General features: G+C 37.5%; 1 protein-coding gene across 2 annotated transcripts in view; it reads right to left on the reverse strand.

Moving 5' to 3' along the window:
* TTC39C (tetratricopeptide repeat domain 39C) overlaps positions 1-27199 on the reverse strand; it is a 109694-nt gene that overhangs the window by 29461 nt on the left and 53034 nt on the right. For both annotated transcript variants that reach the window (XM_020968683.2, XM_020968682.2), the window contains exon 6: positions 26741-26909. In XM_020968683.2, coding sequence (XP_020824342.1) covers positions 26741-26909 — 169 coding nt within the window. The remainder of the gene's footprint in view (positions 1-26740; positions 26910-27199) is intronic.

Genomic DNA, 27199 nt, shown 5'->3' on the forward strand with positions numbered 1-27199 from the left:
GAAGTATAAACTCTGGTGTCAGTATAAATTCAGCCCACTCTTTCTTCTATATTTGCAGTGCGTGTTTACAACAGTGATACAGGAAGAATGTAAGATTAATTAATAAGTATTTATTAAGCGCTTACTATATGCAAGGTAGAGCAGCTAGGTAGTACAGTGTATAGGGCACCAGGGCCTGGAGTAAGGAAGACCTGAGTTCAAATCTGGCCTTAGACACTTATCAGCTATGTGACCTCAGGCAAGTCACTTAACTCTGTTTGCCTCAGTTTGCTCATCTGTCAGTTGAGCTGGAGAAAGAAATGGCAAAGTACTCTAGTATCTTTGCTAAGAAAACCCCAAAAGGAGTCACAAAGAATTAGACCAAACAACAACAAAACATGCAAAGTACACTGATAGCTACTAGGGAGTTATGAAGAAATGTAGGATATAATCCCTGATGGTCCATCCAGGATCTGAGAATTGGGGAGAGATAAGACAGGTATACGCAAATGTAACTAACCCTAACCCAATTACAAGATGTATATGACGGGTGTTAAACTCAAACGAGTACAGAATGTTTTGCAGGCTGCCTGGAATCCTTTGGTGGGCCACCAGGTCACAGGTGTGCAGGCCTGGGCTAGACAGTAACTTGTAGGTACTTGATACATCAGATTTTGTTGAAATGTATCCTAAATAAGGAAACCAATTAATAAGGATAGCAATTCCAAAGAGTAACAAGTTCATAACAACTTCGTGGCAGCTAAAAGAACAAAAGACAGGTACAAATGAAGACATCACAGAAGAACCTAATTCTTCTAGAATGAAGGGATAACCTACTGAAAATGATACTACATTTGTAGAGAACTGTGCTTTTGTTGTCGTTGTTTTAAAAACAAGTTCTGTAAAGACACCGATAATAGCAACGGCAACTTTAAGGAACAGATCAACAAAATTAAGTATCTGTTTCATAGAAGCCAGTTGTTTAGCAGTCCAAAAATCACAGCCAAATTACCCAGAGCATAACTTGAGAAAAACTGTCAAACCTAAAAAACTGATGAAAGAAATGCAATCTGCAAATAATAGTAGGCCCTGAGGAAAGAGAAAAGGCCACAAATGCAGTAGTTCTAATCCAAGAGGTAAGAAAGTGTTCTAGGTATTCTTAGCAAGGATATCAGGAACCTGGTATAGAACTCCATGAACATCACAAAGATTGACCAACCTCATCTTCCTCCTTTGTCACTCCTCCCCACAAACCTCACCTACTCATAGAGTTTTACTCTAAAAGAAAAAAGAAAACAGGATTTTACAGGTTATTACAAACCAAAAGGACATTATCAGAAGGAAAATTATAGACCAGTTATAGATACAAAAATCTTAAATAAAGTCTTAGCAAAGAAAAGAGCAAAACTTGACAACCTATTATCTTGAAAGAAATTCCCCAGTTTCCTCCAACACTTAGCTTGAGTACCACCAGCAGGAGGGCTTCCCAAGCCCCCCCATCTCTTAGTGCCTTTGTCATCTTCTATCTATTTTGTATGTAGCTGGTATTTTTTTAAACAAATGTACAGGTTGTCTTTCTGTTAGAATGTAAGCTTCTTGAAGGCAGGGCTTGTTTTTTTTCTTTTCTTTTTTTTTTTGCATACCCAGTGATTAGTACAGAATCTGGCATATAGAAAGCATGGTATAAGTGTTTATTCATCAATACTGACATAAATCAGTACAGTAAGACAATATTTAAAATTATATGATTATCTCAATAGAGGCCAAGAAATTATCTGATAAAATAGAGCACTTATTCTGCATATAGCCTTTTTTTATGTGGAATGGAAGATGTGTTTGCATGGTAAAGAATGAATATTTTTAGAATGAATCAATATTATATTTAATTGAGAAAGTATTAGTTAATCACTCCTTTTAAAAACAAAGACAGGGCAAGCATGCTATTTGTTACCATTCCTATTTAATAAGATATTACAAAGACTAGTACTTACTAATAAAGGGATCTTTATAAAAAAATGTATGTGTGTACACGTATTTATGTAAGGGTGTGATTACTGGGACTTTGCCCTTTATTGAGGTATTAAATTAGGTGTGAACAAGGCTTATGCAAATCCCTTGCCCATAATGCTCCACCTCCATTAACATAACTAACAAAATACTCCATGCCCTCATCAGGTAAGAATAGCTTTACTGAATAAGTGGCATTAAACTAATGTAATCCCTTGTTACTGTCTATGGGTGTTCCATAAAACAGCAAGCCAGTCTAGAAGCTGAGATTCAAATTCCAGCAATTTAAAGGAAAGAACAATTCCAGGCAAGCCCCAGAGATGGAACTGCTTTGTCGGGGGAAGAGTAGAGTCTTAGTCTCCTCATCCCCAACCTCCACCACAGGCCAACCTTGTGAGCTCAGGAGGGTAGGAGGTTGCTGACTTCTCAATGGCATCCTATGGCTGTCCCAGGAACAGCAGTGACTGGCTAGACACACCAAGGAAAGCTAACCTCAAGACTACCAGGAGCCGAACAGAAGGCCATATGATGCCTAAGGTGAATACCATGAGTACTTCACAAAAGGAAGAAAAAGACTTCCAACAACCAGGAGCTAATACTTTGGTATTAGCTTAACTAAGGTTAGCAAGAGCTCTAGTCAGAGGAAATTTTAAACTCTGAATGGGATAAATAAAGGAGAAGAAATTTTAAAATCTTAATGGGATAAAGGATTATAGTTAAAAATACATCATCAAGTTGGCTTCAGTATGACAAATTTTTTGGTCAGAGCAACTCTTCAAGACCATTACTAAATTACGGAGTGGTTACCATCTGCATTGCTGATTGTACCAATTACTTAATTCTTCAAGGATTGCACTGGTACAATTTCATTAAACAGAATTAAATACTTCTTCTATGAGCTGGGATGAGTACAAGTTATAGTGATGACTGTGTGTGTGTGTGTGTGTGTGTGTGTGTGTGTGTGTGTGTGTGTGTGTGTACACAAGATTTAATACTTGAAAGATCTGTGATTTTACTGACAGACCTCGCTAAAATGGAAAGATTTTTGAGGGCAAGCCCAGAGAAAGATTGTACATCTGTTGTCCTCTAAGGACTAGCTTAGTTAAATTCAGAGGAGTTTATTAAAAGAAGGTTCATGATCAGGTATTTGGTTTTTTATTTTTTGGTCACTGTAACTCTCAAAATCATCTGTCAAGGCATGGAAAACTTACACACTCAGTGGTGAAACTATTCACACTAATGAATCCTGGATTTACAAAGTGTGTGCACACACACGCAGCTTAAACATTGGACTTATACTAGATTTTAACTTCATGGGACTGAGCAACAAGAGAAAGCCACATAAAAGAGGAAAATGATATTCCAGAAATATCCTCAAATTGCTATGAGAACAATAAATAATAAACCAGGCATAATACATGTGAGACAAGAATTACTGTTTAGTTAATGACTGTTATTGGAACAGACCTCATGCCGTCTACTTCAATAAACTCCAGATGAGTCAGAGTTAAACAAAAAGAACATTACAATAGCATCTCTCCCAGTAAGGGAAGGACAAAAATTTTGTGACTACTGAAAAAAGTTGTTGTTGTTCATTTGTTCAGTTGTGTCCAACTCTCTGTGACCCAATGTCTGCACAAACTCACATTTATTGCTTCCATGACACTCTATGTCCATCTCGTCCTCTGCCATCCCCTTTTCCTTTTGCCTTTGATCTTTCCCCAACATCAGGGAAAAAAGTAGAAGACAGTTATCAGACAAGATAGTTGGGATCAAGTCTATGAAATTAAAATTTTCAAAATGAAATACTACTACAGTGGAATAATGACATAAAAGGAAAAGAATCAGGGAAACTTTATGGCCAATAGTACTTACTACTCACAAAAATGTACAAAGACAGCACTCACATTCCATTTATAAGTGGTCAAAAGAAGCAAATTTATACACAAAGATCATAGGATCATATTTCTGGAGCTGCAAGGGACCTCAGAGGGCATCTATCTGACCTAATTGCCTCATTTTAGAGATAAGGAAACTGAGGCCTGAAGGAGGGGCCAGGAGAATAAGTGACTTGCCCATGGGTACACAAATAATAAGCCCCAGAGGTGAGATTTGAACACAAGTCCTCTGACTCTAAAAGAGACAGAGCCCTTTCCATTTTAATATACTGCCTTCCAGAGGAAAAAGAGACAGACAGAAATCATCATATGGGAAAATGTCTAGTCTCATCAGGTAGTAAAGAAATTAAAATTAGAATAGCTTCAAGTTATTATTACATACCTGTTAAAACTAGGGGGGGAAAAGCTTAATATAAAAAGCTCAATATTAATGAGTATATAAGGAGACAAGGATACACACTGCTGATGACATAACAAACTGATTCAAATGTTTTGATAGTATCATCTCACAAAATATACTAAAACTATTTTATTTTGTATTTCTACTTCTGGGAATATAACTCATGGAAAAAAACCCAAAAGTTAAAAAAAAAAAGAATAAAGGCAATTTGTAAATATATATTTATAAATTGTCTTTGTTTTTATATATATATATATATAAATATACACACAACACAGTATTCTTATGTGTGTGTATATATATGTGTGTGTGTATATTACATACACACACACACACACATACATACACACATATATTCATATTCACTGGGAGTCAGAAGAACTAGTTTGTTCAAACACTATTCCTTCCACTTACTAGTATGTACTTTTGGTAAATCATTTTGCATCTACTGGACCTTACTTTTCTTCATCTAGAAAATGAAAGTGATGCCTAAGATCCCTAGCATCTCTAATATTCTATGAAAAGAAACATACTGAATAGGAACTCTATGAAGAGGAATAATCCAGGCAATATTTAATAAATTCCATGTTAGCTATTTTAAAATGGTATGAAACTACTATCAATATCCAGAAATGTTTAGATGAACTGATTCTAAGGAAAACACAAATAATATGATTATAGTACCCTCATTACAATCATGAAGCATGAGTGCATGTACCTTAATAAATATTTAAAGGGAAATGGAGCATTATTAAAAAGTTTATATTTATTAGGTCTTGTCATTTATAGTGGCTTAAAATTTCTAGAGAAAAAATATGGCAAACTGGCCAAAAAAAGAAAATGAAAATGTCTAATTTCTACCTAGAAAATCAGAATAATGGTACTTTGCTCACATGTAACCCTGTACTAATTTCTGCTATGTAGCAGAATCAATATCCTAACAAGGTGCTTCTCAAGGAGGCTCTAACAATAGATTGTGCATCTTACCTCCATCCCTAGGATTTGGGCTCTTGAGAATAAATGAAAGCTGATCCTCTTATTCATATAATTAGTACACTTAGAAGTATGAATGATAGATGAGGAATGACCTATAAATCTGCTCCACCCAGATAGACTGAATAGAAAGGGCTAAGACACAGAAAAGGCAAAGATGTCTTATCTTATAAGCATTTCTGTCATCTTCCTGTTTGTTAGGATTAAAAGGAGTCATTAAGTCAGGGAGCACAGCTTCTCTTTTCAGCAAATAAAAACTAAAAATATGTTCTTAGTCACCTCTACCTAAGGATTAATTCCATTTTTTTTTCTGATTGAATATGTTTAACAAATAGCATCTTTTGATTGAAATAAAGAAGGGAATCATGTAGTAAGAGGAGAGAAAAGACTACAATTAACTGGATTTCTGGGAATTATTTCCCTTGTATCTCTTTCTTACTCTATAAATAAAACCATTACATCATGCTGATACAGCAAGCTGTTCAAATACAGGAGGAAGGCTTGCCCTTCAACAGATGCAATGAAACACTGTGCCACCAAATGCTGTGGATACAGGGACAGCAGAGAGGTTAATCATCTGAGATTTCAGCTTCCACATTTGCCAATGCCCACAAATGAACTGCCCATATGCTAGCAGAATCTCTTCTGATTTAATTTTTAGTCACTTTACCTTTTTAACTAATTTGCTGAACACTAGAGCAATGAAGAACTATCTTGTTCTACTGAGCCTCAGATCTGATTCTCCTAAGAATCAAGAAATAACAGAAGAGTAAAAAGCCTAATTTTACCATAATAAAATAAGAGCTAATGGAGAACAGTGGAGGAACAAAAATTATTTGCAATCTTGCAGCTAATGCTACAATGAAACCTTTATGTTGCAAGACTAAGTGGAATTGGCTCATAAGAGGTTGTAAACTACATAAAGAAAAACAAGACGTGGGTTGGGTATACCTATGAAGGCAGTGAGAGGGGGAAGAAGGGAAGGAAGGGAAGGAAGTATCCAAGTAATGACAGAGGGGAAATAGTACAGGATTTTAGGAAGTAGCTAGGTGGCTCAGTGGATAGAGCACTAGGCCTAGAATCAGGAAGACCCGAATTCAAATCCAGACACTAGCTGTGTGACCATGGGCAATTCACTTAACTTGTTTGCCTCAATCCACTGGAAAAGCAAAAGGCAAACCACTCCGGTATCTTTGCCAAGAAAACCCAGTGGACAGCACTGCTGTGCTACGGCAGCCCATGGGGTCACGAAGAGTAAGACATGACTGAACAATGACAAAGTACTGTATTTGGAGCTGGCACTACCACCTAATCACTTTTAACATGTTTTTTTGCTTTTTTTTTTTTTAATTTTGAGCTCCAAGTCTCTCCCTCCCACCCCCCCCTCTGTCCTTGAGAAGGCAGGCAATTTGATAGATATGTGCAGTCAGGCAAAACATATTTCCATATTGGCTATGGTGCTAAAGAAAACACAGGCCAAAAAAAAAAACCCAAAAACCCAAACACCCAAAAACAAACAAATAAAAAACCAAGAAAAAAAAATTAGACATTTTCCCTCTTTCTTTGATCTCTTTAGTGTTACCTTGGTTAAGTTTTTTATTTTTAAACCTCTCCAGGGTTCAAGAGATCATCAATACATATGCTGAAGTCCTGTGGTCTAAGAGCAGGAGTCAGGGCAGAGAAAGATCGGGAAGCCAGTTTGTGAAATGACAGGCTTAAAGTAGGTGGCTGCAAATGTCCCTGCCGGCTCTGAATCAATGATCTTGTGCTCTACTCATCAGACTAAGAAGAGCAGCGGAAGTAACAGAAATCAGTTAATAGTCAACGGTAAAAACACTGTTTCCTTAAAAGCTAAGCAGCTCATAGGCCAGCTCCAAACACCATTCAAGCATGTGGGGAAAGGCTGTAGTGGAGAGAGCCCAGAAGTCAGAAGCAGCACTGCGTGGAGCCCTGGCTCTGCCATTCACTAATCCTGTGACCTTGGACAAGCTGCGCTAACTTGTAAAATGGGGACAGCATCTGGCACACTATATTTGTTGTTCGGTTGTGTCTGACTCTCCAGGACTCTATGGGTTTTCTTGGCAGAGACAATGGAGCAGTTTGCTGTTTCCTTCTCCAGTGGATTAAGGCAAACAGAGATTAAGTGACTTGCCCAGGGTCACACAGCTAGTAAGTGTCTGAGGCTGGATTTGAACTCAGGTCTTCCTGACTCCAGGCCTAGTGCTCTCACTGAGTCACCTGGCTGCCTCTATGTACTATATAAGTAAAAGCTGTTAGTATTATAGTATTTGTAAAAGGGGGCTAAAAGAGTCACATAACTCATTCTCAGGCTTATCGTTGGGATGATACTGAGTTGATTCAATCCATCAAGCACCAAGCAGTTATTTCACACCTACGATATGCGCAGTGGGGATAGATACAAAGACAAAAACTAAATATGCGCTGTTATCAAGCTTAGGTTCTCTCAGGGAAGAAAACATTATAAGTAAAAGGCAAAGGAATAGAGTGTTGGACCTGGAGTCCAGAAGATACCAGTTCAAATCCAGCCTCAGACTGGTACTATCTGTGGGACTCTGTGCAAATGACTTAACCTGTTCACTTCAGTTACCTCATGGGTAAAACAGGGATAATAATAACAATACCTACCTTTCAGTGCTGTTATGAGGATAAAGTGGTATTTGTAGAGCACCCTGAAGCACTATATAAATGCTAACTATTATTGTTGTTGTTATTAATGTGTTTACAGAATATATGCACCAAGGTCTGAAACAAGAACAGAATTCTAAGAGGTTGGGATGAGGACAGCGAGCATCTCTGGCTTGAAGTGATGGGAACAGCAAGGACACCAGTCTGACTACATAGAATGTGGGAAGGGGAGTAATGTATAATGAGACTGGAAAGACAGACTGTAGAGAGTAAATAAAACATTTTGTTAACATAAAATATTACATAAATTTGAGTCACTGCTCTAAGCACAACAGGATCACAGATTTAGAACTGGAAGGACCAGTGAGGTCCTCCAGTTAATCCTCAGTGTCTGCAGGTAGACTGAATGGAGGTCAACAAAGGTTAAGTGATTTGCCCTGTGTTACAAAGCTAATAAGCCACAAACTAGAATTCAAACTCAGGTCTGACGACTTTAAATCCAGCACTCTTTTCACTGTACCATACTGGTATTTTTAAAAAATTGGGTTTTTTTTCCCCCCAATTAACAAGCACTTATTCATTCTCATTCTCATCCTCCCTGCCTCTTCCCCCCCCCACCCCACTTCCCACCACTGGAAGGAAGAAGAAAAAGAAAAAGAAAACCCCTGTAATGAATATGCATGTCCAAGCAAAACAAACTCTCATATTGGCTCTGTCCAAAAACGTACATCTCATTCTGCAAATCTAGTCCAGTGCCTCTTGACCAGTTTTTTATTCTTTCAAAGTTATCCATTTGCACAGTGTTGCTATTGTACTATAAATTGTTCTCCTGCTCACTTAACTCTGCATCTGACCACACAATTGTGCTGGGGAGGGAAGGGAGGAAGGAAGAAGGGAGGGAGGAAAGGGAAAGGAGTGGGGAAAGAAGACAGGGAGAGAACTGTGTGAAGCACTTCACAATTATTATCTCATTTGATTATGGCACAATTGTATTCTGATACATTCATATACCATAACATATAATCTCTACAGCCACACCCCTTGGTTTCCAGTCCTTTACCACCACAAAAAGATCTGCTATAAATATTTTCATACTTACAGGACATTTCCCCCCCTCCTTTGATCTCTTTAGAGTGTACAGGTCTAGTAACAATATCCTTGGGTAAAAGGGTATGCAGAGACTAGTTAATTTGAGAGCATAGTTTCAAACTGCTCTCCAGAATGGTGGGACCAACTCACAACTCCATTAAATGCATTAATGTACTTGTTTTCCCAAGGCCCTCCAACATTTGTCATTTTTCTTTTTTGTCAACATTATCAATATGATGGGTATGAAGTAGAACATCAGAGTTCCTTTAATTTGCATTTCCCTGATTCTTTAGAGATGTGGAGAATTTTTATATGGCTATAGACAGCTTGGATTTCTTCCCTTAAGAACTGCCTGTTCAAACCTTTGACCGGCCACCCTGATATTTAACAGGTATTAAAAAAATGATATGACTCAATCTTTCCCAGATGGCATCAAGAATGGGTATTTTACTTACAGACAGGGATTTCCAAGGAGAAGCAATACTAGAACATTTTGATGACGATCCAACAAAGGAAACTGAGAAGGACTGGACAGTTAAGAGGAGAACCAAGAGAGATCAGTGTCACAAAAACCTAGAGAGGAGAACATCCAGAAGATGACTGACAACCTAGAGAGGAGAATATCCAAAAGGTGACTGACAGTATCAGAGACTGCACCACGGAGAGGTCACAAAGGATGAGGACTGAAAAGAAGCCGGTATATCTGGCAGTTACAACATCACCGACAACTCTGGAGAGAGCAGTTTCAGTTGAAGGATGAGGTCTCAAGCCAGGCTGCAGAGGGATTTTTGGAAGTGAGTAAGAGAAGAGGAAGTGGATGCACCTGGGATAGCTGCTTCTCAAGTTTAGCCCCAAAAGGAAGGAGAACTATAGGATGATACATCTTTGATGGGGATGGTGGGGATCAAGTGAGGGTTTACAGGGATATGTTATTAACCCAAATAACTTGTTGCTGTTCAGTCTTTCCAGTCATGTCCAAGTCTTTGTGACACTATCTGGGGTTGTCCTGGCAAAGATGATGGAGCAAGATTTGCCATTTCCTTCTCCAGCTCATTTTCCAGATGAGGTAACCCAGGCAAACCAGATTAAGTGACTTGCCCAGGGTCACTCAGCTAGTAAGTGTCTGAGGCCAGACTTGAATTCATGAAGATGAGTCTTCCTGACTCCAGGCCCGGCACTCTATCCATTGTTCCACCTAGCTGCCCTACATAAAAACTAAAACAACCAAAAACCCCTACTTTCCTTCATTTCCCATCTTTTGCCATCCCACAGCTCAATTCTACATTATCCTTTAGTCTAAAATCCTTTGTTTCCTTCGGCCATTCTTATTGCTCCTAGTAACATGCTGCTGGTGCTAACCACATGGTGCTTGGTGACTAGAGAAAGTCACTGAACCATGTCAACTGAGCCCAAATTTCTGTTACACAATCTCTCCTAGACCCTCACTATAGTGAGTCAGTCTTTTTATACCTCCCTAACCAAGTCTGTTGCCCTACTCACCTTAGCAGTTTTTCCAGACCTTTTCATCCTTCCCCAAGCTTATCTCCTTCTCCTACTTCACTGAAAAAATTAAGGCTTCTCTTACTATGGGGATTAGTTTTGGCTATGAGGTGACTCCTGTCCACCTCCCTAGAGACCTTCCAAATAAGGTCCACTTGATGCTCTGAGGGGGTAAAGAAATAGTCCTTGAGCACCCAGGAAGGATAATTACAGTCCCAAAAAGCCATAATGTTGTTGAAAACAGAGTTAACAGTTCCAACAAGTATTAGACATTAACAGAGTTTGAAAAAGCCCACAATGAAGTGAAAGGAAAATGTCATGTATACTTCAAGTCTCCAAGGGGACCTAGGAATACACCATCTTTACTAGATCATGCAGTACCTGAACCTTGACAGCACAGGGTTTCAAGGTAAAGCATATCTCTATGGTGTCAAACAAAACTATAACATCAAAATCTGGGAGCGGGCAAAGACTTAGGCAGCTTACTAATTCAATCCACTTTTGAACAAGAACCTCATATATCACCCCAGAGGTCACACTGGCTTTGCTTGCACACCTCCTGGAGGGGGAACTCATCACCTCTCACAGCAGTCAGTTCACCGTTTAGACAACTTTCATTATCAGAAAGTTTTCCTTAAATCAAGAGACTATCATTTTCCTCATTATTCTTCCCATAAGACTCTCCATCTCTATACCTATACTCCGGGCATTTTCACTGTTTGTCCCCTATCCCTAGTACACTCTCCTTATCACCACCTCCTGGTTTCCTTCAAGTCCAAGCTAAAATCCAATCATCTATGAGAATCCTTTCCCAATCACCCTTCACTGCTAGTACCTTTCCTCTGTTGATCACTTCCATTTTTTCTGTACATTGTTTTTTGTACATAATTGTTTTCACGTTGTCTCCCCAACAAGACCGTGAACTCCCTGAAAGCAGGAACTATCTTTTACCTTTCTGTGTATCACCAGCACGTAGTACGCTGCCTGAAATATAGTGGGAATTGAATGAATGTTTACTGACCTACTGAAAAACATCCCTAGTTCCTTCAACCAATCCCTACAGAGCATGAACTCAATACCTTTCACTATCATGGCTGCTTTTGTGTTTGGCTTTCCGAAAATCTTCATCTGTTTTTTTCTTTCTGTCTAGGGGATTGGAATATACTCCAATGACAATATCTTTCCTGTTTCTGTCTCTGTTTATCTTCCCCTCAAGCGTTCCCCATTCTGGTTCCTGCATTTTAATATGAGTATATTTTCTTTAATCGCAATGCAACTCACATTTCCCTCTCTCCTACTTTTTACCCATGGAAAACAAAAACCAGAATTGTACACAATGTAGAGCAGTTGCAAATATTGGAAATACAGGTTCAAAAAATTATTCAATTATCTAACCTACCTGCAAACACTCAGATCCAAAGGAAAGGGGAACAAGCTTAAGAGAAAAAATATACATACACATGTGACTTGAAAAGGTCAACATAGTAAAATACTAATAGGTCAAGTACAATATTAACCCATCTATTACCAGGGCTCAGCTATTAAAATTCTTTGGAGACACTGTGTGAACCACAACTGTGGAGCACCACCATATGAAATAAATCCAATGCACCATATGTTCATTAAATTTCTATTTTGTATAAAGCACTATGTTAAGTGCTGCTGTAGATACCAGGCCCTTGTTGAAGACACCAACACATGCAAATATAATATGCAGTATTATATAGGGTGAAAAATAAAGTATTGCATATGAGGTCAAGAGAGAAGGTCCAAGAGAGAATATTACTTCCAGTGGGAAACAAGGAAGGCTTCATGCACATGGCAACATGTGAGTTGGTTTTAAAAAGACTGGTAAGAACTGAGCAGGTGAGGTGGCGGTCAGGGGAGAAGGTGTTAAAGCCTAGAGAACAGCATGAGCAAAAATAAAGAGTTAGGAGAACAAAGAGCTATTATTTGGGGTGGGATGGCCATCTAGGTGGCACAGTGAATAGAGCACTGGGTCACCTAGTTCAAATCCAGTTTCAGACACTTAATAGCTGTGTGACCCTGGGCAAGTCCCTTAACCTCTGTCTCAGTTTTCTTACCTATAAAATGAGGGCAATAATAGCACCTAACTCCCAAGGTTGCTGTAAGATTAAAATGAGATAATATCTGTAAAGTGCTTTGCAAATCTTTAAGTGATACATAAATGCCAGCTATAATAATTATCATTACTGTTTTTTGTAATATACCCCCCATTCAAATAAGAGAAACTATATCAAATTCTTATGAATTTTTGTTGGCTAGAACAAGAGAAAAGACTAGAATGTATCCTTAGTTTTGGTCCAATATTCAATGAAAAGGCAAAATGTTTTTATGAGCCAATGCAGTTAACTGAATCATGCATATTTTCAGACCAGAGGCTTTGGTGGCTCGAGATGAAATAGCGACAGCAGGAGGCTAGCAAAAATCATTGACAAGGGGCACCTAGATGGCGCAGTGGATAGAGCACTGGCCCTGGAGTCAGGAGGACCTGAGTTCAAAATCCAGCCTCAGACACATAACACTCACTAGCTGTGTGATCCTGGGCAAGTCCCTTAACCCCGACTGCCTCACCCAACAAAACAAAACAACAAAAAAACCCCACTGAAAAACCAATTTATGAAAAACTTCAAGAAATAAACCACGATGGTACAGAAGAATTGTGTGGTACCTTCCTAAAAATTCATTTCTGAAGTCTATCCCTTGAACACATTTTAAAATTCTGGTAAAAATCAGTCACCTTTGTGCTAGCCAATGTGTTAATACCAGTCCATCCAACTTCCCTAGATTTAAGCAGAAGAAGTATGGATAACAGTTTTTATGCATGCACATTCTGCACAACATTCACACAACACAAAATTTCTGTCACTGTCCCAGGGCTTATAATGGTGTTAAACATTTCCTGTTGCTTCTAGAATAAAAACTAACAAATGAATAATCAAAATAATTCCTCCTGATCAGTTTTATAACCTTTCTGTACCTTCGGTGAAAGACCATTTCAATGTGACATCACCCTCATGATGTCATTGATCCTCTTTGAGAAAGAAGGACAAATAACATTTCAAAGCCACAGGTTTATACATGCAAGCTATTCTATGCTGACCAAGTACAAAGCTCCCTCTGAGAGAACAGTTAATGACAGGGAATATTTTTATCATCTACCTGGATGATTCAACCTCTAGATCAGAGTGTTATTCAGAACGACAGGTTATTACAAGAAAAATCTCCTGAAAAAGTTGTCCCATCATGCAAGCTTCACTCTCATAATAATATTTAAGCTGTCATTTCTAATCCTGGTTGGGTGTGGAATTGTGTTCAAATTAAAGTATTATAGAGAACGTGAAACACGTGTTAGTCTGGTGTCAAGTATCATCATCTTTTTTTGAGATTGTGTCTCCACATTTCACCCAAGTCGGAAGTACAGTTGCCACTCATGGGCCCAATCCTGCAGCTGATCAGTGCAGAAGCTTTGACCTTCTCTATTTTTTGACCTGGGACAGTCTGCCCTTCCTTGGGTAGCTTGGTGGCTCCTTGTTCCTGGGGGCTCATCATATTAATACTAGACTCAGTGTGAACAACTTTAGCCCTACTGATCTCAGAATTCCCAAGCTCAAGAGATCCACCAGTCTCAGTCTACCTAGTAGCAGGGAATGGACCACCACAACCAATGTCACTATCTCCTGATAATGAAGAATCTGTAGGATTTAAAGTAAGCCCATACTCAAACAACCTTGAAATGGTGAGCAATACTCCTTTCTGTTCATTCAACAAGCATTTATATAAGTATCTACTGCATGCAAGACACTACCTTAGGGGATTAGAAGACAAAGACAAAAATTAAACAATTCTTGCCCTTGAGGTGCCTTCAATTTTTCCTACTTGGGAGAAACAACATATACACAGATAAGTAAATATAAGATATAGACACAAAACATATACAAAAATATATATATTTGGGAGGGAAGAAAACAGCTGGGGGAGGCTAAGGAAATGAGCCTTATTGAGCCTTCATATAGGAGGTATCTGTCAACTGAGCTGAGATTCAAAGGAAGCTAGGGATTCTTCCAAGACACAAGGTGAAAAAGGGGTGCATTCCAGGGAGGAGAAATAACCTGAGCAAAGATGCAGAGGTGGAAAACGGAATGTCACATATCAGAAACAGCAAATAATCTAGTCTGCTTGTAACAGAGAATGCATGAAAGTTAAGAGAATACTGTGAAATCAATTGGAAAGAAAGCTTGGTTGGAGAAAGATTGCACAGGACTTAAAATGACAAATGGAGGGGTATGTATTTTACCCCAGAAATAACTGGGAACCACCTCAAGGTTCTTGAACAAAAGTGACATGGTCAGACCTGTGTTTTAAGAATATCAATTTGACAGCTATATAGAAGATGGCCTGACCAGGGGAGAAACTGGAGTCAGGGAGATGGATTAGGAGGCTCTTGCCATATTGTAGTGGAGAGGTAGTAAGGGCTACGAGATGGAGGTGTTGTGAGTGTAAAGAAGCAGTGTCTTATGACTACAATGTATTCATTCCTTGTCTTTTCCTTTTAGAATCTCCATCTCCCTTCAAAGCTCAGCTCCAGGACCACCTCCTACCTGAGACCTTTCCTGATCTGCTTAGCTAGTAGAACCTTCCCAGGAAATATTTGGTATTTCGTTTGTATATCCTTTGTATTTACTTATATCTTGTACATGGCTATTTCTCCTGATGGAATAGAATGTAACACCTATGTTTTTGTCTTATCTTTGTACTTGCACATCTAGCACAGTTATCTGTCATGCAGTAGGCACATAATAAATGCTGGATTGACAGATGCATCAGATGTTAGGAAGGCTGAATGACATAATTTGACAGTGGATTTCAAATGGAAGTTATAGATGACTCTCACATTGGGAACCTGAGTACCTAAAAGGATGGTGGCATCCTCAACAAAGATGGGGGAGTTTGGAGGCAGAATGGATTTAAAGGGAAAGATGATGAGTTCCACTTCCAACATGCTAAGTTTGAGGTACTTTTAAGACATACATTTGGAGACATCAGATAGGTAGCTGGTGACATGGAATTGGAATTTGAGAAAAAGAAAAGGGCTGGATCCTGGAAATCACCAGAGCAGAGATGATGATACTCAAACTATAGGAGTAATAAGTAAATAAGGGAGTACAGTGAGGAAAAAGATCACTCAGGACAGAATGTTAGAAGTCACCTGCAATTTGAGGGTGGACATAGGTAGGTGGTCCAACCAAGGAGACTAAGAAGCAGCCAGGCAGTGCTGAATGTCTTGACTGCCACTTTCCAGAGTGGTCAAGAAGTATGAGTGAGAAAAAGTGATAGGAGTAGTTAGGCATAGTTGCCAATCACCACACTGATGGGCCATTAGGTGGTACACCACAGCGTACAGAGTGCCAGGCTTGGAGTCAGAAAGACTCATGTTCCTGAGTTGAAATCTGGCCCCAGACACTTACTGGCTGTATGACTCTAATCCTGTTTGCCTCAGTTTCCCCATTTGTAAAATGAGGTGGAGAAGGAAATGGCAAACCACTCCAGTATCTTTGCCAAGAAAACCCCAAGTGGGGTCACAAAGAGTCAGACACAACTGAAAAATGACTGAACAAAATTATGAAATTCCAGATAGTACTACTCTTCAAGCTTCTGGTTTATTCTGCTGCTAGTAAAAATCTGAGTTCAAATACTTAGCTTTATAGTTATACCAAAACTGTATCTCAAGCTTTACAACATTTGTGTCTCACTTCAATAGACAATTAAGGCATAAGCCCAACTTGAAGGACACAAAATCCTTATTGCTTTTATTTCCTTGCCGTACTATCTCCTTAGTACCTTGGGTTTTTTTTTCCACTCTCTATTGGCAATTCCTTAGCATCTGCACCTATCATGTCAATAGAAAATATTGTTCAAGGTCATCCATAACAACTACTACTGTGACAATTACTTGTATTTTTATAGTACTTTACAATTTTCACATCTCATTCATTATTGTTTGAACTACACAACATCCTTGGGAGAAAAGACCGATACAAAACGTTGGAGTGATTAGATTGAAAAGTGTCAGCTCCCCACAAACTCCACCAAAAAAATAACAAAGAAATATCAAAAACAAAACAGATTAAAAATCAAACAACAAAATAAAAAACAAACAAAATCAAAGAACAGTGAAGCAAAAATGAGTGCTAATACAATTTTAAAACACTGTAGAGAAACTGAATCAGTAGAAAATCCTATGAAGTAACAGAAATAGAAAAGAAACTATTTCTTGAAAAAAGTCCTTGAATGAATAGCCACCACCTTTAAAGAAATAAAACATGAAATGATAATGCTAAGAAATTCATGAAACCAAGTAAGAGCCGGAAGGAAGCTTAAAAATCACATGAGAAAATTAAGCAAAAATTTTAAAAGACAGAGAAAAACAAATGTGGAGAAACAGTGGCGATAATGGCCAATACGGAAAATACAATAGAAAACCTCAAAAAATCCAAAAGCAACGAATAGCAGGCTTAAAACTAAAAAGAGAATTGCACATAATGCAGGGCAGTTGGAAATATTAGAACTATCAACTCACAAACACCCAACATTGAATTATCTAATCTATTTGAAAACATCCAGACACCAACAGATCATGAGCTCAGCAAGAGGAAGGACTCATCTTTTTTGTATCTCTAGCACTTTGTACAGTGAGTATCTGGCACACAGTAGACACTTAATAAATGTTTACTGACTGAATGACTGACTGAAGGATCACAATACAACAATAGAATTAATGATATCCCAGAGACCTTAACAAACAAAATGATCTGCATACCTTTCCCCCAGGAAATTGACAAAGAAAAATTTCCAGTATTGGTAAAAACTGGTAGAACAAAAAGAGAAAGAATCCAGTAACAAGGAAGAAACTAAGATTTAATATACCTACACAAACCACTATTAAAATGTAAATTTATCATATATTTAAAGCTTAAATAGAACTCTAAGGTCATCTAGTCCAATTCTTAATTTTATGGATGAGGAGACTGAAGGCTGGAGTTGTTAAGGGATTTAGGATTTGAACCTAGGTCCTCTGACTTCAAATTCTGTGTTCTTTCCATTATATCATGTTGCCTCCCATGAGCTCTCAGAAGCAGTGCCGAAAGCACTTATCAAAGAATAATAATTATCACAATGGATTTTCAAGGACAAAAAGGAGATTATAGAAAACCAGTAGCTAGAATAACACCTGGCACACATAGGCTCTTAATAAATGATACTGACTGACTGAAATCACTCTGGTTCTCACTGAACGGCCAATAACAAGCCCAGCCCAAGCCTCTGTGACTCACTGTTTAGGTTCTGATGGCTTAGAATAAATGTAAATGGCAATTGTTTTCTGTTCTGGCCAGAAACTCTGAGGATCTTCTCCTCCCAGACTGGCATCTTTGGATGTTAAATTGGGCCATCTTTCGTCTCAATTCTTACCTAGCCCTTAGTCACTGAATAGGCATGGCCTCTGAAAAACTGAGACCTGGGAAAGACCTTAATTTAGAAAGGCCAAGGTCGCTCACTGCATTCTGGGTCATCACCAGTCATCTTGATCTTGACGTTGGAAGAGAGAGAGAGGCTGACAACTTTTCACAGCTCTGCCTTACTCAAATCCAGTTCATGTGCAAGTCAAGACATCCCCCTTGTGATGTCATCAGTCCTCTTCAAGAACAAAGGACGAACAACAAGAAGCATGGTTCATAATTATCTACCTAGCAAAATTCAGTCGTGCTCCATGAAAATAAAAAAATGCCAATCAGAGAAGCAAATGTACAGAGATGTTCATTTCAGGATGGTCTTGAAACAACAAACAAACCTTCCAGCCAAAATGATAAGTTTAAAACAAACAAAACTGTTAGCCAACTTTTAACAAAATGTGTCAGAGCACCATACTGGCTAAATCATTGACTGTTTCAGAAGAATGTTTCAAAGAATAGGGGGGAAATGAGAGAGGAGGACAGGAAAATCTCAAAGCAATGCTCCAATTTTGATAAAGAACAAGTTAAAATAGCCCAGATACTGACGTTAAATAGAAAAATTTTGTTTAGAGTTATTCTATTAAGTTTTGATATATAAGAAGAAAACTATAAGAAGAAAGTGTGTATTTCCTTCTGAAGAAAATACAATTCACAAATCTAACTCTGAATGTAGACGGGCCAAACTCCCCACTAAAATGCAAGTCACCAAATAGATTTAAAAATGCAAAAGTAAACAACATTCTGTTTATAAGGAACACATTTAATCCAGAAAGTTCGTTAAAAAAATAGAAGGCTGATCTAAATTTGTCATGCTCACTGCCAAATTAAATTAAATTCAATTCAATTCAACAAACATGTATTAGACACGTACTATGTGCCAACTGGTGGTGTTTGAGATACCAAGATAAAATGAAACTGAATAATCATTGCCTTAAGATGCCTATATTCTGTGTGTTGAATTGGGCTGAGAAGGAGGACAGAATATGAAACAAAATTATATGAAGGGTGTTGGGGGGGATAAGGGGTACCAACAATTGCAAGAATCAGAAAATAAGCCTCCTGTAGGAGGTGGCACTTGAATTAAGTCTGTAAACTAGGGATTTCCAAGAGGCAAAGGTGAGGAGGGACATGAGACACACTGTGAAAATGCAAGAAAGGTAGAGATGGAATATCATGGATGTATAACAATATGTAAACCAGCCTGGCTGAAGCAAATGTATGAAGGGAAGTACTAAGTAATTGTGAATGGCTTTAGATGGCAAAGTTTATATTTTTATCCTAAAAGTAACAGAGAACTATTCTAAAGTTTCTTGAGAAGAAGAATGACATAGTCATGCTTATGCTTCAAGAAAGGAAAGCTTGGAAGCAAGGAGATCAAACAGATAGCTATTTCAAGATACAATCCTGAACTTGGGTGGCTGTGATGAGCAGATGCAAAAGATGCTGTAAAGGTAGGAATCAAGTGGATTTGGCCACTGAAAGATATGATGGGTGAGGAAATAACTGATTAGTCTTCCTATAATACCACTTATGTCATATTATTCCCTAGCTTAAACGCTTTCCAGGGGTCCGACAACTGTCTATAGAATATAACCCGAATTCCTTAGCTTAGTATTCAGGTCTTTTATAACCTAGCTCCAATCTATCTTTCCAACTCCCCTACACAAATTTTATGCAACCAAGGCATTCTATTTACTATCCCCTGAACACCTCTCCTCTTATTCTCATCATTATGTGCTTGCTCATACCCTTCCCTCTGTGCTCTACTTACCTAAATACTACCCATTCTTTGAGACCTAGTTCAAATCTCATTTGAAACCTTTGTTGACCACCCTAGTCAGAAATTGTGGTTCCCTTCTCTGAGCTCCTATATGCCATCAATGTTCACATCACTTATATCATACATCATCATATCAAATCTCTTAGAACTAGCCTAGCTAAGTACAGAGAGGCCCATCACCAGTTGGTATGTCTTTGGCCACAGACACCCATAAAACAAAGAATAATGCCAAATGGTCTTTAATTCTATATTTTCTGCTTCTACAATGATAGTGATAGAACAAGAAAAAACGGCAAAGGGTGTTAGGAATTATACAGTTTTTAGACCTTGTATGAATATTAATTTAGTAATTGGTATTATAAATGTGAGAGTCTTGTCCAATAAACAAAAAGTGGCCAGACTAGAAGAGGAAATAAACCACTGACATATGAACGTTCATGCTAGAAAAGAGACTAAAAAAAGAAGGAAGCTTATAAATTTAGAGCTAGAAGGGAGAAATTAAATGTAAATAGTGTTCCATTAAATGTAAATAGTGTTCATAGGTTCTCCTTGGAGAGGCACAAAAATTGGCAGAGTTGGTTTTACTGTGCATTCAAAGGCAAAACATAATTTAATGGTGTACTTGGGTCTTCTCATGTTGTAGTGGTCATGGTATCTGCAAAAAGACCACGATAAAATTGTAATTTATGTGTCAGAATTTGTTACAAAGAATGATCATATAAGAATTCCTGCAAAGAACTCAATTAAGAGCCTTGAAATTAAGGTTACATATACCTAGATTCTCAGCCATTTTAATTGGAAGGTAGGCATAAATGACAGCAAATGATATGTTGGAAAATACAGTTCAGGAGTAAAGAATGAAAGACATCAAAGACTTGTAGGCTATACGGAAACTTCACACCTCTACTGAATGAATACTTTCTTCAAGAAAAGAATTAGGTGTTCAACATGGAAGGCACTAATACCCTTTGATCCAGCAATAGCACTCCTAGGGCTATATCCCAAAGAGATCAAACAAATGGGAAAAAGACCCCCATGTGCAAAAATATATATAGCAGCTCTTTTTGTGGTGGCAAAGAACTGGAAATTGAGAGGATACCCATCCATTGGGAATGGCCGAGCAAGTTGTGGTATATGAAAGTAATGGAATACTACTGTGCTATAAGAAATGATGAACAGGCTGACTCCAGAAAAACCTGGAAAGACTTATACGAACTGATGCTGAGTGAAGTGAGCAGAACCAAGAGGACTTTGTGTACAATAACAGCCACATTATGCGATGACTGATATTGTTAAACTGAACCCTTCTCAGCATTACAAGGATCTAAGACATCTCCAGAGGCCTCGGGATGGAAAATGTTGTCCACATCCAAAGAAAGAACTATGGAAGTCGAATCGCTATCACTTATTTTTACCTTCTGTTGAGTTTTGTTTCATCTTTCTGATGGTTCCTCCTATTGGTTTTAATTTTTACTTACAACTTCACTAATGTGAAAATATGTTTAATGGGTATGTAAATGTAAAGCCTATATCAGATTGTGTACCGTCTTGGGGAGGCTGGGGGGGAGGAAGGGGTAGAAAAATTTTCAACTCAAAAGCATATGGAAGTGATTGTTGATAAATCAAAATAAATTAATAAAATTTAAAAAAAAGAACATGGAAGGCACTAAATGACATACCAAAACATAAAAATGATTTTATTTTAACAGATAAGAAATGACCTATTATGGTTGCTGAATCATTTCTGAATCAGTCATCAGTCTTCAAGCAGATCACAGACTTATTAAGGCCAAGATTAAACATGTTATGAATGATCCAGACTTGACTGTGTGGCTATATTTCATTTTACACAGGCATTGCGCTCTTGAAAATCTGTTCAAATCAAACCACATTTTTTTCCAACCCACTTAGGTTTTGGCAAAACTTTACCTTCATTTTGGAATAATTTTCAACACGAATAGCTTCTAACAGTTTATCTGAAAGTTTCTCTGTGCCTTAGTCTGTCAAGTATTCAGTGATCTATAAATGAATACTTGGGTGAAATAGGGAAGTTCTTACATAAAAAACAGAAGAACTGAAAAAGAATCTCTTACATTTTATGTTCTGTAGCGTCATCCGTCCCTAAATTGTCTTTCCTAAAAGCTGAACGTATCTTTACAATATTTGAATTTATGTAGGAGAGACGTTCTTAAATATGAGTTAAGCCAGCTCTCAACACTGATAACATTTTTAGGTGTGTGCATGTGTGTACGTGTATCTCTCTCTCTCTCTGTCTCTGTCTCTCTCTCTCTCTCTCTCTCACACACACACACACACACACACACACAGGTTTCAACTGCACAGAACAAGAAGCCTCTCCAGAATAAGTTCATCACTTTTAAATTCACCACCGTGCTGTTAACTCAAGCTTTGACTGATATTATCTCTCTCAGCCACCTCTCCCCTGTGACTGAAAGGGCCAAAGGGCAGAATACCAAACTCATCCCAATTACTTCTTTTTTTATGGTTTTTTATTTTTATTTTTTAAAATTTATTTATTTTTAGTTTTCAATATTTACTTCCACAAGATTTTGAGTTCCAAATTTTCACTCCATCTCGCCCCTCCCCCCACCCCAAGATGGCATGCATTCTGAATATCCCTTCCCCTAGTCTGCCCTCCCTTCTATCTCTTCCCCCCTCTTCTCTTATCCCCTTCCCCTTCTACTTTCCTGTAGGGCAGGATAGATTTCTGTACCCCATTTCCTGTATTTCTTATTTCCCAGTTGCATGTGAAAACATTTTTTTAAAACATATATCCAATTACTTCTTTTACAGAAGGCAGAAACTGAATGCTCAGCTCACTCCACGTTGCATCTGCTACTGTGACTGGTTTCAACTTTAAGGAACAAGATGTTCCTACATCAGTTACTCCCTGATGTCCCCTTGCCAATTTCCTGCCTCCTTTTGTATACCGTCTCCCCCTTAGAGTGTAAACTCTTTGAGGACAGAGACTGGTTTTCTTTTGATTAATTGTATCTTTAGCACTTAGCACAATTCCTGGCAAGTAGTAGGCACACAATAAATGTTTACTGGATTAATGGATTAGATATTGTATAAACACACACATGCAAAGGAGTCATAATGTTATTGGACATTCATTCTACGGAACCCTTCATAACTAGATCATTTTGGAGCTTTGAATAACCTTGTATGCCAAATTCTGATTTCCACTATTTGGTAAATAACATCATAGCAAGAGAAGAGAGTACTAATTTAATTATATGGAGCACAAATCCAACAAGTATGAGAATTTGTCAGATTATGACTATTAGAAAACCCTCAAGTATCTCTAATGAGCCTTGATTTTATAATTATGTCATAGCTATTAGTTTCTGTGATGTTTTGGTTTATTTCTAGAGCCATATCAATAACAGAGTCTACTTGCTTGTCAGCCTTCTTTTCAGTTCCTGGTAGAAACTAACAGAGGTAGAAAAATTCATTTTGTTTTAAAGCAAGAAGGAGGCCTACAATTGGAACCACAATTCACAACCAGATCAAGCAGTTTAAAAAGGAAATGTTAGCTCAAAATTATTTGGTTATAACCATAAAGGAGAAACAGAAGGAAAATAAATGCTTATTCTATATAGTTGTTCAGTTGCTTTCAAGGAAATCTTAAAATAGATATAACACGGATATACATAGTTCCTTCCTAGTCAATATAGTGTTAATATAATTTAGTCAACTAGTTAAACAGAAAGAATCCTTTATTTCTTTATTCTATAGAATATTATTTTAACCTTCACAGCCAACAATAATTGATATTTATTAAACTCTTACTTGAAAGGGACAACAGTATTACCAGTTTTTTGGTAGGTTTTTTAAGTGTCTCTTTTAAACAGCCCTCTTGGAGTTTATATTTTTAAAAAAGGGTTACTACCTACTAGACCAGCTTTCATCTCTGAAATAATTCTCAAGATACAAAGGCTGAAATCAATTAAAAATTTCTGTATTTCTATATGATATACCCTGAAGGTAACTGGATTTTATAAAATACCTTAAAAACCATTATATTTAGGATATAACACCTCTAGCTATAATACATAGATAACCCTAAACTCTAGAGGAAAGGATTCTGAAAAATTTTCTGGATAAACCCCAGGCTAGTTACATAACACTACTGATGAAAACAAGAGGAAAAACAGAGAAGGTTACCAAAAACCAATCGATCCTAGATTCTGATTGGCACAGCCAAGAAAAAAAAAATTCAAGAGGTGTTTTGCAATGAAAGTGTTCAACACCGTCAGAGAGAAGATCCAGTGTACAGCTTAAGTCAAGGAAGACTTTTCTACAGATAATGAGGTCCTCTAAATGCTCCTGTTTACAGATATTTGCATTAAGAGTTGGAACACTAAAGAACATTCTAAAAGAGATCCATAATCTAAGGAATTTGGCCTAACTATCCACACAGGTAAAACCAAGTAAATGTAGAAAGTCTATTGTCCAGATGATGGAATGAAGTTGAATGGACAACCTATGGAGGTTGTATATCAGTATAAATAATAGTAATTAAAATATAGATTGTCTTTTGAAAATAGAAAAATCCTTTTAATATGCCAAGCTTCTCACTCAAAACCCACAAAAAGACCATCACTTAACATCAACATATTCCCAAGAATGTCTGAATGGCAGTTAAGTTATCAAATACTATAGTCTCTGAAGAACTGAAATTGAAAATCACCAGAAGGGCATGGTGGTATGAGGAGGTGACAACATATTACAAACAAGGGGTTGTGAAGAATAACTGGTGTAAAGGAAATCAAAGAAAAGGGCACACTTAAAAAAAAAAGATGGGCTGGTCTCATAGAGAACAAGGAATACTGATGGACCACACACAGGTTTCTTTGGTAGTCTTGCAATGTCAAAAGAATGCAAGGAAAGCCCTCAGTAAGTTGGAGAGACATACTGGGATGAAGTTAGGGGAGGACATGGACCAGAGTCTCACAGGATGAGCAGACAAATGATGGGTTGAAGCAGGAGTGAAAACTCACATTAAGGAGATCAAGGATCCATCTGAATATAGTTGAACCTTGACGTAATGACTGTTGGCCAGTAGCCTAAGTCATAAGTCAAATGGGCTGGTGATAATATAAGCTAGTATTTGAGACTCACCAAGATTAATTCTCCTTTGTACATATTTGTGTGTGCATCTTGTCTTATCCATCAGACTTTGAGCACTCAAGATTAGGGACTGTCCTCTGCCTTTCTCTGTATCCTGGGTACTTGACCCAGGAGTTGGCACACAGTAGGAACTTAATCAGTATTTACTGATAGACTGATTTTAGTCAGTCTGCTTACTGTTACATTTAGTTTTTAAGAAATATTTCATATAATAAACATAAATGCAACAGATTAAACTCGGCACCAATTTACATTTAAGTAAATAAAATTCAAATTATAAAACATCATAACTTTTCAGTTTAGTCCTGAACAAGATTTTTTTGTACATTTATTCATAGTTACCTTTTCTCTGGCATGTCCATAATCAGTATGAACCCTGTTCTTTGGATTCTGTTTTTTCTGCTTGTCTTATTTTATAAAAGCTTCCCATATTTCCTAATATTCCTCACAATTATCTGTCTTAACGGAATTATAATATTCCACTTTATGAACGTACCATAATTTATTTAAACATTTCTCCACTGTTGGAACATTCAGACTGCTTCCAGATTTTTTTTGCAATTATGAATAATGCTGCTATGAAAATAGATAGCTCTTTTGTTATTTAGTGTCATATAAAACTAAGTGCCACTTTAAATTATCTTTTCCTAATGTGGTATTTATGGAGGAACAATAATTGTATTAAGTAGGGAATGTATGTAGTTAACAAAATGATTTTCCCCTAAAAGAAAAGCAACATTAAGGAAGTCTCATATATTAAGTAACTAATAAGAAGGTAAAATAAAGCTTTCAGCACAGAGAGTGAATCACCACAGCTCTCATGAAAGACTATAGCTGGCTAAAAACTTTTACTGGACTACAGCGGCAGATTAATCAGATGGATGGCAGATAGCTGGTGCTAACCCTCTCTACTACTCAACTGCATCATGGGTCAGCCCACATTTGCTCTATCTATCAATAGCCACCTGCATTTAGATTACACAGCTTCTTGTTTGGGTACCCAATTCTGTAATTAGTATTCCTGTTGTTTTCCAAATTATCAAGAAGTAAAAGGCTTCCTTGAACCAGCAGCATTTAATCAATGAGTGGTTTAAAAAAAAAAAAGGTAAACAAATGAGATGAGGCCCATAAGAAATTCTACTGAATTTCTAAAATAGACGCTGTCTCTAGAGAAAAAGCAAGGCTTCTGATGTAGTGCTCTGGAAGTAGGAATCTGGCTACGTGGGCCTGGTACAGTGCTGGATTTGGAGCTGGGGGATCTGGAAGGAATGTAAGCCCTTCTCGAAAGCACGGATTGTTCCACTTTCTGTATCTCCAGCCTGGCACAATGCCTAATTGCTTAAACAACTGTCTAATAAATTATTAACAAATTATTAAACAACTGTTTTATAAATATCTGTTGATTGACTGGGCGAGGAAACTGAGGCTGTGAGAAATGACTCCCAAATCACAAATTTTCTCTCTCTCTTAAGCTTAAACTGCATTTATCTTGTAACTGAATTTCCTGCCATTTTCTTTACTGACGATAACGCCACAAGAAGACAAAGAACAAGATTCCCCTGCACAATACTTCTGTCACTTTGTAAAATATGGAATATTACCTGAAAACTTACCCATAGACAATGATGTAAAGAATATTCTGTAGGAATTTCAATAAAAATGCATGTACTTCAAGTTGACATTGTTTTTTAATGTCCCTATTAAAATTCGTATAAGACATGATGAATATTTTTCTTTTAAAAAATCAAATATATTGTACCTCTAATCTCTGTATTCGTCCCTTGAAGAACATAAACAGGGAAGAATTTGGATAAGCAGCTTCCTTCTTCAGAAGAATCTCCTTAGCTTCATCCAAGCCTGCCTTGTTATCGCTGCCATCCAAGGCAAAGAAAGGACGAACTACAGTGTGATACCATAGTAGAGTTAATCTAAAGAAAATTAGGACAGTGAAGTTAAGTAAACAATTTCACTGGTCTTTTTAGTCTTCATTTTTAAGGACACATATCCTGCATCTCCCAAACACCTTTCAATTAGCACATTTTAAACATCATTCTTACCCAGATCGGGATTTGTATAGCTTCTAGAAATAAAAAAGACTATCTTTTGATATATTTTGGCTATGTCAATACTCTTGAAAATCTCAATTAAAGCATTAAGTACAAGATAAAAAGCAGTCTACTCTTTGCAATTAGATGACTAATTTTTTAAAAAGGTAATA

The sequence above is a fragment of the Phascolarctos cinereus genome, unplaced genomic scaffold (genome assembly GCF_003287225.1).
Source record: "Phascolarctos cinereus isolate Bilbo 61053 unplaced genomic scaffold, phaCin_HiC Scaffold_4;HRSCAF=312, whole genome shotgun sequence".
Lineage (NCBI taxonomy): Eukaryota > Metazoa > Chordata > Mammalia > Diprotodontia > Phascolarctidae > Phascolarctos > Phascolarctos cinereus.